The sequence below is a fragment of the Oncorhynchus masou genome, chromosome 22 (assembly GCF_036934945.1).
Source record: "Oncorhynchus masou masou isolate Uvic2021 chromosome 22, UVic_Omas_1.1, whole genome shotgun sequence".
Classification (NCBI taxonomy): Eukaryota; Metazoa; Chordata; class Actinopteri; order Salmoniformes; family Salmonidae; genus Oncorhynchus; species Oncorhynchus masou.
Genome location: NC_088233.1, coordinates 15,265,760 through 15,279,969, shown reverse-complemented (window position 1 = coordinate 15,279,969; position 14,210 = coordinate 15,265,760). Strand labels below are relative to the sequence as shown.

The 14,210-nt window shown below is 42.5% G+C and overlaps 2 protein-coding genes across 3 annotated transcripts in view; one reads left to right on the top strand and one right to left on the bottom strand.

Moving 5' to 3' along the window:
- Window positions 1-10,060, top strand: part of mphosph6 (M-phase phosphoprotein 6) — a 35,440-nt gene extending 25,380 nt beyond the window's left edge. Inside the window, exons 4-7 of the mRNA XM_064929384.1 lie at window positions 8,951-9,063; window positions 9,265-9,355; window positions 9,469-9,569; window positions 9,653-10,060. Coding sequence (XP_064785456.1) covers window positions 8,951-9,063; window positions 9,265-9,355; window positions 9,469-9,569; window positions 9,653-9,782 — 435 coding nt within the window. The 3' untranslated portion in view covers window positions 9,783-10,060. The remainder of the gene's footprint in view (window positions 1-8,950; window positions 9,064-9,264; window positions 9,356-9,468; window positions 9,570-9,652) is intronic.
- Window positions 9,780-13,745, bottom strand: hsd17b2 (hydroxysteroid (17-beta) dehydrogenase 2). Of its 2 annotated transcripts, XM_064929385.1 has the most exons (5): window positions 13,319-13,745; window positions 12,858-13,070; window positions 11,334-11,519; window positions 10,894-11,031; window positions 9,780-10,655 (listed from the first exon to the last, which is right to left on the bottom strand). In XM_064929385.1, the coding sequence occupies exons 1-5, from the start codon at window positions 13,593-13,595 to the stop codon at window positions 10,294-10,296; spliced, it is 1,176 nt and encodes a 391-aa protein (XP_064785457.1). In that variant the 5' UTR covers window positions 13,596-13,745; the 3' UTR covers window positions 9,780-10,293. The 2 variants fall into 2 exon arrangements, with proteins under 2 accessions (XP_064785457.1, XP_064785458.1); XM_064929386.1 differs by lacking the exon at window positions 11,334-11,519.
- Between the last annotated feature and the right edge of the window lie 465 nt (window positions 13,746-14,210).

Below are 14,210 nucleotides of genomic sequence, written 5' to 3'. Positions count from 1 at the left end.
TTTTGATAATTAGCGGGTATCGGCCTAATTCTGCTCTGCATGCCTTATTTGGTCTTTTACGTCGTACACAGGATATTTTAGAAGAATTCTGCATGCAGAGTCTCAATGTGGTGTTTGTCCCATTTTGTGAATTCTTGGTTGGTGAGCGGAACCCAGACCTCACAACCGTAAACGGCAATGGGTTCCTTAACTGTTTCAAGTATTTTTAGCCAGATCCTAATTGGTATATCAAATTTTATGTTCATTTTGATGGCATTGAAGACCCTTCTTGCCTTGTCTCTCAGATCGTTCACAGCTTTGTGGAAGTTAACTGTGGTGCTGATGTTTAGGCCGAGGTATGTATAGTTTTTTTGTGTGCTCTAGGGCAACGGTCTGTAGATGGAATTTGTATTCGTGGTCCTGTGAACTGGACCTTTTTTGGAACACCACTATTTTTGTCTTACTGAGATTTACTGTCAGAGCCCAGGTCTGATATAATCCGTGCAGAAGGTCTGGGTGCTGCTGTAGGCCCTCCTTGGTTGGGAACAGGAGCACCAGATCATCAGCAAACAGTAGACATTTGACTTCAGATTTGTTGATATATATGTTGAAGAGTGTGGGGTTTAAGCTGCATCCCTGTCTCACCGGTTCTGTGTAAAGAAATGTGTGTTTTTTTACCTATTTTAACCAGACACTTGTTTTTTGTGTACATTGATTTTATAATGTTGTATGTTTTTCCCCCAACACCACATTCCATCAATTTATATAGCAGGCCCTCGTGCCAAATTGAGTCAAAAGCTTTTTTGAAATCAACAAAGCATGAAAATACATTGCCTTTGTTTTGGTTTGTTTGTTTGTCAATTAAGGTGTGCAGGGTGAATATGTGGTTTGTTGTATGGTAATTTGGTAAAAAGCCAATTTTACATTTGCTCAGTGCGTTGTTTTCGCTGAGGAAATGCACGAGTCTGCTGTTAATGATAATGCAGTGGATTTTCCCAAGGTTGCTGTTGGTGCATATCCCACGGTGGTTATTTGGGTCAAATTTGTCTCCACTTTTGTGGATTGGGAGGAATCAGTCCTTGGTTTCAAATATTGGGGAAGATGTTAAAGAGTTTAAGTATAGCCAATTGGAATTTGTGGTCTGTATATTTTATCATTTCATTTAAGATATCATCAATGCCACAGGCTTTTTTGAGTTGGAGGGTTTGTATTTTGTCCTGTAGTTCTTACATGTAATTTAATAATCCAGTGGGTTCTGGTAGTTGATTCTACGATTTGTATTTGATCATGTATATGTTTGATTTTTGTTATAGAGCCAAAATAAATGGAGAAGTGGTTTATCCATAAATCTCTGTTTTGGAAAGATAACTCTTCGTGCTGTTGTTTGTTTAGAGTTTTCCAATTTTCCCAGAAGTGCTTAGATTCTATGGATTCTTCAATTACATTGAGCTGATTTCTGATGTGCTATTCCTTCTTTTTCTGTGGTGTATTTCTGTATTGCTTTAGTGATTCACCATAGTGAAGCCGCAGGCTTAGGTTTTCTGGGTCTCTATGTTTTTGATTGGATAGGTTTCTCAATTTCTTTCTTAGGTTTTTGCATTCTTCATCAAACCATTTGTCATTGTTGTTAACTTTCTTAGCTTGTCTGCTTGACGTTTTTTCATTTGATAGGGAAGTTGAGCGGTCAAATATACTGTTTAGGTTTTCTACTGCCATTTTGTCCAGGAAATTGTCTAGAAGGGATTGAAATTGTTTTTGTTAAATAGTTTTTTGGTAGATTTCCATACTACTCTCCTTCCATCTATAGCATTTCAATATTATTCAGCTCCTTTGGCTTTGATGCCTCATGATTGAGCCATTTCGGGCTCCCGAGTGGCGTAGCGTCTAAGGCACTGCATCTCAGTGCTAGAGGCGTCATTACAGATGCCCTGGTTTGAATCCAGGCTGTATCACAACCGGCCGTGATTGGGAGTCCCATTGAGCGGAGCATGTTGTCCGGGTTTGGCCGGTGAAGGCCATCATTGTAAAATAAGAAATTGTTCTAAACGGACTTGCCTAGTTAAATAAAGGTTACATTTTTTTAAAGTTAAAAATAAATAAAATTCAGTGACACTGTTCAAGTAGAGTGTGATTTTGCTGTGATCTGATAGGGTTGTCAGTGGACTGACTGTGAACGCTCTAAAGAGACTCTGGGTTGAGGTCAGTGATAAAGTAGTCTACAATACTACTGCCAAGAGATGAGCTATATGTGTACCATAGGAGTCCCCTCAAAGCCTACCATTGACTATGTACATACCCAGCGTCTGACAGAGCTGCAGGAGTTGTGACGCGTTTTTGTTGGTTATGTCTGTTGTGTCTTGACCCTGCTGGTCATCTATGAACATATGAACATCTTGGCCATGTTCATGTTCTGTCAGAGACACAGGTCAGGGAGGTTCATCACCCCCCTTGGGTTGTGCCATGGCGGAGATCTTTGTGGGCTATACTCGGCCTTGTCTCAGGATGGTAAGTTGGTGGTTGAAGATATCCCTCTAGTGGTGTGGGGGCTGTGCTTTGGCAAAGTGGGTGGGGTTATTTCCTTCCTGTTTTGCCCTGTCCGGGGGTGTCCTCGGATGGGGCCACAGTGTCTCCTGACCCCTCCTGTCTCAGCCTCCAGTATTTATGCTGCAGTAGTTTATGTGTCGGGGGACTAGGGTCAGTTTGTTATATCTAGAGTAATTCTCCTGTCCTATTCAGTGTCCTGTGTGAATGTAAGTGTGTTCTCTCTAATTCTCTCCTTCTTTCTCTCTCTCGGAGGACCTGAGCCCTAGGACCATGCCTCAGGACTACCTGACATGATGACTCCTTGCTGTCCCCAGTCCACCTGGCCGTGCTGCTGCTCCAGTTTCAACTGTTCTGCCTTATTATTATTGGACCATGCTGGTCATTTATGAACATTTGAACATCTTGGCCATGTTCTGTTATAATCTCCACCCGGCACAGCCAGAAGAGGACTGGACACCCTTCATAGCCTGGTTCCTCTCTAGGTTTCTTCCTAGGTTTTGGTCTTTCTAGGGAGTTTTTCCAAGCCACTGTGCTTCTACACCTGCATTGCTTGCTGTTTGGGGTTTTAGGCTGGGTTTCTGTACAGCACTTTGAGATATCAGCTGAAGTAAGAAGGGCTTTATAAATACATTTGATTTGATGTTGTCGTAGTTGTGTCTAGGGGGGATTATGGAGGAGGGAATGTTGTCAACTCCAGATAGGTGTTAGTCCCCCTGTGTGCTGAAAGTATCAGGTTCTTGTCCAGTTCTGGCATTTAGGTTGCCACAGACTAGTACATGTCCCTGGGCCTGGAAATTGTCATCGTTAAAGTATGGGGTTAGGTCATCGTTAAAGTATGGGGATTCTATTGGGGAGATATTGAGGTAATTTCCTTATTAATTTCTAGCCAGATGTAAAATGTTCCTGTTTTGACTAATTTAATAGAGTGGGTTAGGTCTGCTCTATACCAAATTAGAATACTCCCTGAGTCTCTTCCTTGTTTCACACCGAGTAGTTTGGTGGATGGGACTACCAGCTCTCTGTAACCTAGAGGGAAACCAGTGGGTCCTTCTCCTTTATACCATTTTTCTTGTAGGATGACAGTCTGTTTTTACAATTTCTTTGATGAAGTCTAGGTTTCTGCTCTTTAGGCCAAAGGCAGATGACCTCAGAACTTGTATATTTCAGGATGAGATAGTAAAAGCTTTGTGTTCCAAAGTGTCTAGTGTTGTTTCTGTGTGGTTTAGGCTCGGACCGTCACAGTAGGTGTGAGCAGAGCATGTTGAGCATCTGATACATATCTCTTAGGTCGCAGGATGGGGCTTGGGCGGGTGTAATAATGGGGGTTCGGCCTGTTGCTCTGCTCATGGCCTGGGCATATCTCCTACTGTCATGTTGAGTCCCTTGCCACAGGGGCGGGGGGCATGAGGTTGGCAGAAGGGGCATAGGTCTAATATGGGGGGGCATAGGTCTAATATGGGGGGCCTATATAGAGTGTGTCCAGGGTCTGCTTGAGGTGGTCTTAGCTGGTTGGGGTGTGGCTGGTGAAGCTGTGGTCTGGGTGTAGGTCCTCTTGGCATGGGTTTTCTCAGTGCTCCTACTTTTCTATGCTATATTTAAGCAATAAGGCACGAAGGGGTGTGGTATATGACCAATATACTACGGCTAAGAGCTGTTCTTAGTCACGACGCAACGCAGAGTGCCTGGTAACAGCCATTAGTTGTGGTATATTGGCCATACACCACAAACCCCGGAGGTGCCTTATTGCTATTATAAACTGCTCATCAACGTCATTAGAGCAGTGAAAATAAATGTTTCGTCATATCCGTGGTATACGGTCTGATATACAACGGCTGTCAGCCAATCAGCATTCAGGGCTCGAACCACCCAATGTATAATGGCAACTACACCATTTTATGTGCCTGCTGCCACTTACTATGCGGGATGGAAACAGGATTCCCCCAAAAAACTGAACTACTAAAAAACAACCCCCCCAAAAATTATACAGTACCAGTCAAAACTTTGGACACACCTACTCATTCAAGGGCTTTTCATTATTTTTACTATTTTCTACATTGTAGAATAATAGTGAAGACATCAACACTATGAAATAACACATATGGAATCATATAGTAACCAAAAAAGTGTTAAACAAATCAAAAAATGTTTCTTCAATGTAGCCACCCTTTGCCTTGATGACAGCTTTGTACATTTTTGGCATTCTCTCAACCAGCTTCACCTGGAATGCTTTTCCAACAATCTTGAATGACTTCCCACATATGCTGAGCACTTGTTGGCTGCTTTTCTTTCACTCTGTGGTCCAACTCATCCCTAACCATCTCAATTGGGTAGAGGTCGGGTGATTGCGGAGACCAGGTCCTCTTATGCAGCACTCCATCACTCTCCTTCTTGGTCAAATAGCACTTACACAGCCTGGAGGTGTGTTTTGGGTCATTGTCCTGTTGAAAAAAAAATGATAGTCCCACTAAGCACAAACCAGGTGGGATGGCGTATCGCTGCAGAATGCTGTGGTAGTCATGGTGGTTACGTGTGCCTTGAATTCTAAATGAATCCCTGACAATGTCACCAGCAAAGCACCCATCACACCTCCTCCATGCTTCACCTTGGGAACCACACATGCAGAGATCACCCGTTCACTGATTCTGTGTCTCACAAAGACACAGCTGTTGGAACCAAATCAGACGAAAGGACAGATTTCCACCTGTCTAATGTTCATTGCTCGTGTTTCTTGGTCCAAGCAAGTCTCTTCTGTGTCTGTTACTTGAACTCTGTGAAGCATTTATTTGGGCTGAAATTTCTGAGGCTGGTAACTCTAGCGCTTGAAGGTTTTTGCGACTGAACTTGAAGAAACTTTCATTCTGGAGTCACCTCTTCACTGTTGACGTTGAGATTGGTGTTTTGCAGGTACTATTTAATGAAGCTGCCAGTTGAGGACTTGTGAGGCGTCTGTTTCTCAAACTAGACACCCTAATTTGTTTTCTTTTTTTCTTTTTTCTCACCTTTATTTAACCATGTAAGCTAGTTGAGAACAAGTTCTCATTTACAACTGCGACCTGGCCAAGATAAAGCAAAGCAGTGCGACAGTAATAACAACAACACAGAGTTACACATGGAATAAAAAACATACAGTCAATAACACAATAGAAAAAAAGAAAGTCTATATAGAGTGCGTGCAAATGTCATGAGGAGGTAAGGCAATAAATAGGCCATGGTAGCAAAGTAATTACAATTTAGCAGATTAATGTACTTGTCCTTTTGCTCAGTTGTGCACTGGGGCCTCCCACTCCTCTTTCTATTCTGGTTAGAGCCAGTTTGCACTGTTTTGTGAAGGGAGTAGCACACAGCTTTGTACGAGATCTTAATTTTCTTGGCAATTTCTTGCATGGAATAGTGTTCATTTCTCAAAACAAGAATAGACTGACGAGTTTCAGAAGAAAGTTATTTGTTTCTGGTCATTTTGAGCCTGTAATCGAACCCACAAATGCTGATGCTCCAGATACTCAACTAGTCTAAAGAAGGCCAGTTTTATTGCTTCTTTAATCAGCACAAAAGTTTTCAGCTGTGCTAACATAATTGCAAAAGGGTTTTCTAATGATCAATGTGCCTTTTAAAATGATACACTTGGATGAGCTAACACAACGTGCCATTGGAACACAGGAGTGATGGTTTCTGATAATGGGCCTCTGTATGCCTATGTAGATATTCCATTAAAAATCAGCCGTTCCCAGCTACAATAGTCATTTACAACATTAACAATGTTTGCACTGTATTTCTGATCAATTTGATGTTATTTTAATGGACAAAAAATGTGCCCAAACTTTTGAACGGTAGTGTATATATATATATATATATATATATATTTGTTTTGTTTTAAATCAAACAGCTCTTCTGGGGAACCTTGGAGTGTGGGGAACCTGGGGAACCTTGGCGTTATTACCCCTTGCAAGTCTTCTGTTGTAAAATCCTTGAGTCCCAAAAACTTTTCTGCTGCAGCCAAAATAATGTCTAGTTTCTTTGACTTCTTTGAGACTTCTGCTGTACAGTTTATAACTGTGGCAATGAATGCAACAAATCCACCTTTTTAACACACAGGGTATCTTTTGTTTGGCAGCAAACATTTACGACAGGCTGTGGTGTATCCACTACCATCTCTTCACTGGCATCTCTTGTATCCTCAATTATTTTGATTGCCTCCGCATAGGAGATTCAATTGACCGCTCCAACCTTTGCTACCTCAATATCCTTACCCCTTACAGGGCACTCCAGGAACTCAGGATCATGATCCCCACCACAATTGCAACACCGTCGTCCTTCTACACACCGTTCTTCAGTATACTCTGTCCGTCTGCACTCACTTGAAACATGGCCAAATCCTTTACAATTCTTACACTGCAATGGTTTGGCGACGAAAGCTCTTACGGCGTATCTTACATAACCAAACTTCACATGCGTAGGTAATTGCTCTTTATCAAAAAACAACAGGACTGACAGACTTTCTTCTTTTTTTTCCATTCACCCAGCAGGTCAGACGCCGGGCACCAACCCCACCTGGAATTCTCTTCAGGTATTCAACCTGAACATCCGCCGTCACCCCTGAGATGACTCCTTTGACGGGTGCTCTACTCCAAAGTTCAAAACACAAAACTTCTGTTGTCCGGATTCTTTTGAGGCCCACTGCAATCTTTCTCTGCTCGTCATAAATATAAGTAATCAAAATAAGACCACTCCTGGTAACTCTGACAGACTACACTTTTTCAAGCGCATACAACATTTTCAACACCTCATAGAGGTTTCCTACATATGCATCCTTACTCAACAACCGCATCCCAACATTCATTATCATTTACACACATATCCTCCACTCCAATTTTAGACAATTCCCTTTTTTGTACCAGTTTTCGATATAACTGTTGTCCATTCAGAACATTTGTCTTCACCAAATGTACTCGACATGCTGTTTCATTCAAACTGATCAACCACCTCTGTCTTCTTCTGGATCCGAACCTTCCTCTTCTTCTCTGCTCAAACGCCACTCTTGGAGGTAGACTGATAAAAAAAAATTGTTATGCTTTTTAGGTAACCCTAACCCTTTAACTAACCTTAACCTAATTATCCTGTTCTCCTAAACCTTCTACGAAAAGTCCATTTTGACAAAAGCTGTATCCCGTCTAGACAAAACTCAGTAGACTTGAGGTAGGTGCGTTTCCAAAATGTACATTATAGTCCTTTAGCAGACTTACAGTTGTGAGTGGATATACTTTTGTGCTTTTTCCCTGTACTGGTCCCCCGTGGGACTCATACCCACAACCCTGGCACTGCAAGAGCCATACTCTACCAACTGAGCCACACAGGAGTTTAACATCACTTAAGTTGCAGGAAAACAATACATCTGCTTAAAATATAAACAAAATAGACTTCAGTCAGTATTTTATCTATCTATTACATTTGATGTCATTGAATATTTCCACTACTATTTATTCATATCTGTTTTCGGCTGTGCCAATACAATTATTTAGGTGGTTAAATATAGTTTTTAAATCAGTAATTATAACCATTGAAATCCACATCCCTCAAGAGTGCTTTCTTCCACTGAAGTTAGTTACCCAGCCTTATAACCACAGCTCTACGATTCGATTACCTATCCCAAATCCTACCCTTTACCGCAATGGGAGTAACATGTAAAAATGATCGTAGAACAGTGTCTAGTGGTAACTTCCTCTCCAATCTAAGCGCTGCAGAGAGATGAATCTTCGATCGATTGGTCGAGTCTGAGTATTATACCACACGGCGTGGAAACGAGCTCGTGGGACATTTAGGATTCAAAGTCACAGTTTACTGAAAAACAAACCTTATTGCAGTCACTCAGAAGACGGACATATAGTTTAGTGTCAAGTGTCAACAGTAACGTTACCAATTGAAATGGCGAATGACAACGCGAAACTCTCCAAAAACCTCTTGCGTATGAAGGTAAGAAATGCATGCTAACTTCAATAGTTAGTTATCATATTAGCCGCTAGGAATGTTGCCCCTGCTAGTAGGCACGTTGCTAAACCTCAGAGACGGATAGAACTGTTGATGGGTGGTAAAAGTGGCATCCAACTAAAACCGTATCCGATCTAGCTAGCGAGCCAAGTAACCTAGCTAACTTGGCTTGAGCAACCAGGCTAGCTTTGTTAGCTAACTTGCTTGGTTTGTCAGCTGGGACATCTTTGTCAACATACTTTTCGTAAATGAACTAGATTAATCTTGTGTTGTGTAGCTAGTTCAGACCTATGGCTATGGGTTCTCTCCAATAACATTTCATTTGTAAGTGATTCATAAGACACCCTGTTGAAGTTACTCAGCAATGTCTCAGCAACTCTGATGCAGTGTAGAAGGTCCTGCACGTCTTGTACTGTACTTCTACAATTGCCATTCTGTCTACTAGTTCATGCAAAGAGGCCTGGATGCAGATACAAAGAAGCAACTGGAAGAAGAGGAGAGGAGGATCATCAGTGATGAGCATTGGTATCTGGACCTGCCAGAACTCAAAGCTAAAGAGTATGACCCCTTTCACTGTCCACCTGTGCATATTGGAGTAATTACATAAGGATGTAGACTAGTTTGAGGACACAGAACTGCCATCCTTTTCTAATATCCAGCAACATACCATCAGACATTAAAGATAATGATAGTCTTCTCTCTAGTGTCCTCGGTTCAAATGTTGGCATATTTTATATTGTTCTTCCTGTCTTTGGTTAGGAATTTCATAATAGAAGAAAGAAGTTTTGGGCCTTGTGAAGACCTGAAGTATGGACGAATGTCGTTCAAGGGGTTCAATACAGAAGTAGAGGTACTTATAAATTTACACTCGCACCTTTAAGGTTTATCAAAGTAAGATTGGATACATTTACATGTGATGTGATGTGACTGTTTCATTGGTGTAAATGTATTTTCTCCATCCAGAAACTAATGATCATCATGAATGCTCCAAATGAGGAAGAGTTGGAAGAGGAGGAAATTAGCAGAATGGAGACTGATATCACAGATGAAGACATGGCTAGAAGGTAGGAAAAAACTAGATTTATTTTGACGTGATTTCAAACTGTTTTGTTACATTTTCGTCTTAACTTTTCTCTCTACCTTGTAGGTACGAGAGCTTAGTGGGAAGCATGAAGAAGAAGTTTGCTAAGAAGCGGGAGAGGTCTGCAATTGAGGATGTTAATCAAAACGCAACTGAGACACACAAAAAAATAGCTTTTTTGAAGCCTCAGGACTGAGGGCATGCTTTTTTTTATTTAAATGAAGTATGTCAGGACTGTACAATGTTTTTATGTGCAACAATTTTTATTTTATTTTTACTGCTGTTTTTTCATGAACCGTAGGTAACTTCCAAAGATGTTAGACATATATTTTAAAGTTGAATGGATGTTATATATCCTCTTTTTAAAAGTACATTTCTTCAAGATGCATTGAGGTTTATGAACACAGGAAATGAAGCCCACATCCTTGTACCATGGACCAGGGTATAGTTTAATTAAAACTGTTACCCAATGTGGTGGCTTGTCTTGTTTTGTGAGAAATTGACAAAAACATACTAAATTCAAACAATAACAAGGGTTTTCAATAGCCTTGCTTATGAAGCTGCCAAAAAAGTACAACGCCAACAGTCACATTTCTCTGCCAACCAAGCATGAGGGAAGATGGAGAGATACTAATCTATGGAAGCATTCCCGTAAACAACCTTGGGAAAGAATAGCCCGACATCACATATAAATTATCTCACATGTTTCAAGTCTTCGAACCCACTGAGGCTCCTGCCTGGATCCCAGCTGGCAGACTGCTATTGAACTGAAACAGACTTGTAATAATCATGTCATAGAACCGTGTGGGGCAGAGGCGGTGGAGGCAGGGAATGAGCCAGGCAGACTGGCCAGGGGTGTAGACTGGTCTGGGGGCCACTGACATTAGGGCGTGGCACATGTCATCGAGCACGGGACGCAGGTCCTCTGAGGACATGACGGCCATCTTGGCAAAGCGTGCCTGGAGAGAGGAGATGTAGGCCTCGCCATAGTCCTTCTGGACATCCTGGGATAGAGAGGTGAAGATCTCCTCTTGGTAACGGCTCCAGTCATCACTGCTACCGAAAATATCTGCGTTTTCAACCAAATGATAGACAAGTCTGTGTTGATTAAGTAAATCAAAAGGGGGAAAACAATTTATTGAAAGGTACAGTAGACTTAGCAATACACAAAGTAAACAGCAGTAGAGGGTCAATTTCCTCAACTAAGAGTGAGGAAGAACGGTACTGAACTTCTTCGCTGTCTCAGGTCATAGCATTTTCATTTTAAACTGTCATATAACTGAATAATCATTATTTATTATACATACTTGTCCTGAAGCCTGCAGGTTGAATTGTGGATACATTGACGCCCCATCTGGCCAACTCTAGTCTCATCACTCCAGAGAAGGTGTTCAGGGCTGCTTTGGATGCTCCATAGGCCACAAACCCAGGAACGGGCACATCACCTGCACAAACAGATTTTAGGTTTATCATCAGGAAAGGGATAACCTTGAGCACAGAGTTGCAAGTCAAGCTGGCTACGGATAGAAGATTAGTTATATTTACAGTTTCCTCACCTAATAAAGGCTGAGTAATAGTGGGGGTTCTTGGCCAACTGTACTTGCTTGGAAATTGCTTGGCCAGCTATACTTGCTTTGAAATTGCATTGGTGTCATAAGTGGGATAGTAGCCAGTATAACTTGCGAGTGACTGCTCAAGGTCAATCCTAACCGTTTTGTTTTGACAATAACCAGTCCAGATATGTTACCTGCCATACTGCAGACGTTGACTAGCCTGCCCCTGGAGTGTCGGAGCAGTGGAAGAAACACCTGAGAGACCTCTACTGCAGCAAGGAAGTTCACTGCCAAGCAGTTCCTGTATACTCTCACAGGAAGAATCTCTCCATCTGCCACATAGCCCAGGACTCCCGCATTATTCACAATTCCCCAAAGACCTGAGTCAAAGGGAGTGTGAACTTGAGACATTCCATGTCATGTGCATTATAGCATTATTTTGATCAGAAAAGGATCACTTCTTTGTCCTTACATGTTAAGTTTGGTGCCTTTTCCAATGACATCTATTGGTGCTTTTCCACTGAGACTTACCCCCAAACTAGTGCGTCACCAGTGTTTTATGTTAATGTAGGCTCTAATGTTATGGTTTTTACCATTAGGAGTCTGACACTAATGACTTGTGGCGGGCAGATTAACAACCTCTGCATCATGCAAGACTTTCTTTGTGAGAAGGTGTTAAAGTTCAGTTAGCCATTGTTACGTACAGTCAGTGGCCTGTAGCCATGAAGGGATGCATCTGGTCAACAACAATATCCAGATACGCTGTGGCGTTCAAGCGTTGCTTAATTGGTATCAAGGGACCTAGCGTGTGCCAGGAAAACATTCCCTACACCACCGCCACCAGCCTGTACCGTTGACACCAGGTAGGATGGGGCAATGGACTCTGCCATCCGAATGATGCAACAAGAACCAGTATTCATCATGACCAGGCAATGTTTTTCCACTCCTCAATTGCCCAGTGTTGGTGATCACGTGCCCACTATTGCTGCTGCTTCTTATTTTTAGCTGATAGGAGTGGAACCCAGTGTGGTCGTCTGCTGCAATAGCCCATCTGTGACAAAGACTGACAGGTTGTGCGTTCCGAGATGCTGTTCTGCACACCACTGTTGTACTGCACCGTTATTTGCCTGTTTGTGGCCCGCGTATAAGCTTGCACAATTCTAGCCTTTCTCCTTTGACCTCTCATCAATTAGCTGTTTTTGCCCACAATACTGCCACTGACTAGATATTTTTTGTATGTCGCAATATTCTGTTTAAACCTTAGACACTCGTGCGTGAAAAGCCCAGGAGGCTTGCCGTTTGAGATACTGGAACCGGCGTGCCTGGCACCGACGATCATACCACGCTCAAAGTCGCTTTGGTCACTCGTTTTGCCCATTGTAATGTTCAATTGAAGAGTAACTGAATGCCTCGATGTCTGTGGCCTGGCCTGCTTTATATAGCAAGCCATGACCATTTGACTTACTGTCTGTAGGATCAAACCATTTTCATGAACTGGGTGGTGTATCTAATAAACTGGCCACTGAGTGGGCATTGCCTCGGTTCCACGTCAGAGCCAGTTTGCCGGAGCCATGGCCCAGTGAGACAAGGGTGCTGGCACGCATAGATGGAAACAGAAAGGTCTGCCTTTTGGGTTCAACACTGGGGTAAATCCTTAGTGGAAATGCACCTTATGTGTCCTCAGTGCCTTATAGTTCTTGTAGTGAACAACACGTTACCTGCGTCCCCAACCTGAGCACAAATGTAGTGGTGAGCCCGCTCTATCTGCGCAGCGTCTGTCACATCTAGCTGAAGGACTTGTAGCCCCTCAGACCCCAGTCTCTTCAGCTCCACTGCTCCTGGGCTGGTCTCATCCAGAACCCCAGCAAACACAGTCACTCCCAAGTCACTAATCCTTCTCGCTAGGGCATGACCAAAACCTGTATCACAACCTGTTCATGTTGAAGAGAAACAAATAAATGGGACACCAGAGCATACTGTACCAATGTTCACATGCACTTCATTCATGAGTACACAAAGCACTCAGCAGTATTGAAACTACATTCAATAACATTGTACAGAAGATTTAATGGGCCCCACATCATGACTGTTATGAATAGACTAGTATCAGTCATGTTTTGTTGACAGTGGTTGGTATGATAGTGTCAGTGTATGGCACCCATATACCCACATCACCTACCTGTAATCAGCACAGCTCTTCCATGCATCGTCAGCATGTCCACTCGTCTGCCCAGAACCACATAGCACAACCAGAGGCTGCAGGTCAGAAAGAGCAGACTGCGGTAGCCTGGAAGGGCCAAAAAGCACAGAGGCCCCCCAAGAGCCAAAAGTGCAAAGGTCCAGTATTCCCTATCATGACTCCCTCTCGCCTTAGTTATAATTGCCCCAATGTATAGGGCTGTAACTATTGTATACAGAGAAGAGAAATACCAGAATTCAATGTCAACACTCTCCATTCTATCCACTGGCAGGTTGGTCTTGCTCTTACTTTCCTGATATCAGAGGTATCAATATCCTGTCCCCTTTGTTGGATATCCCCTTGGCTCTTTGACATGTGCATATCAAGTGTATCCTCAACTGAAAAACCCAAGCATTCTGTCTGTAACCTTTAAAGAAACATTAACCCCACCCCTCGGTCACTGCAAGCCGACACCGCCAATCAACAGTACTGTTACATTAGTACATGTGGAAACAGGCATGGCTCTGAATTGAAACCTGTTCTAAACCAGACGTCGGGGGGTGTATTCATTAGTTTCTTATTGGACAAGGTTGGGTGAGCCCCTCCTCGTCTTGGCCCATTTGCTAGTTTGGTTTCTGGTGAATACATCCCAGATGTGTGATAACAGCAAAAGCCTACTGTCCTGTTCTTATCACAACATCAGCGGGTGTGTCTGTTCCAGTTCACTCACCACTGATAATGGAGTTATTTATACTCACCTGAGGGTCTATACAAAACTTATAATGGCTTGCTATTTGTTTCCCAAAATGTATCTGACGGTGCTGTTACTATTGCTGGGTCGGGGCTACAATCTATTTCAAGTATACAACATGTCATGAAAAAAATACGCTCC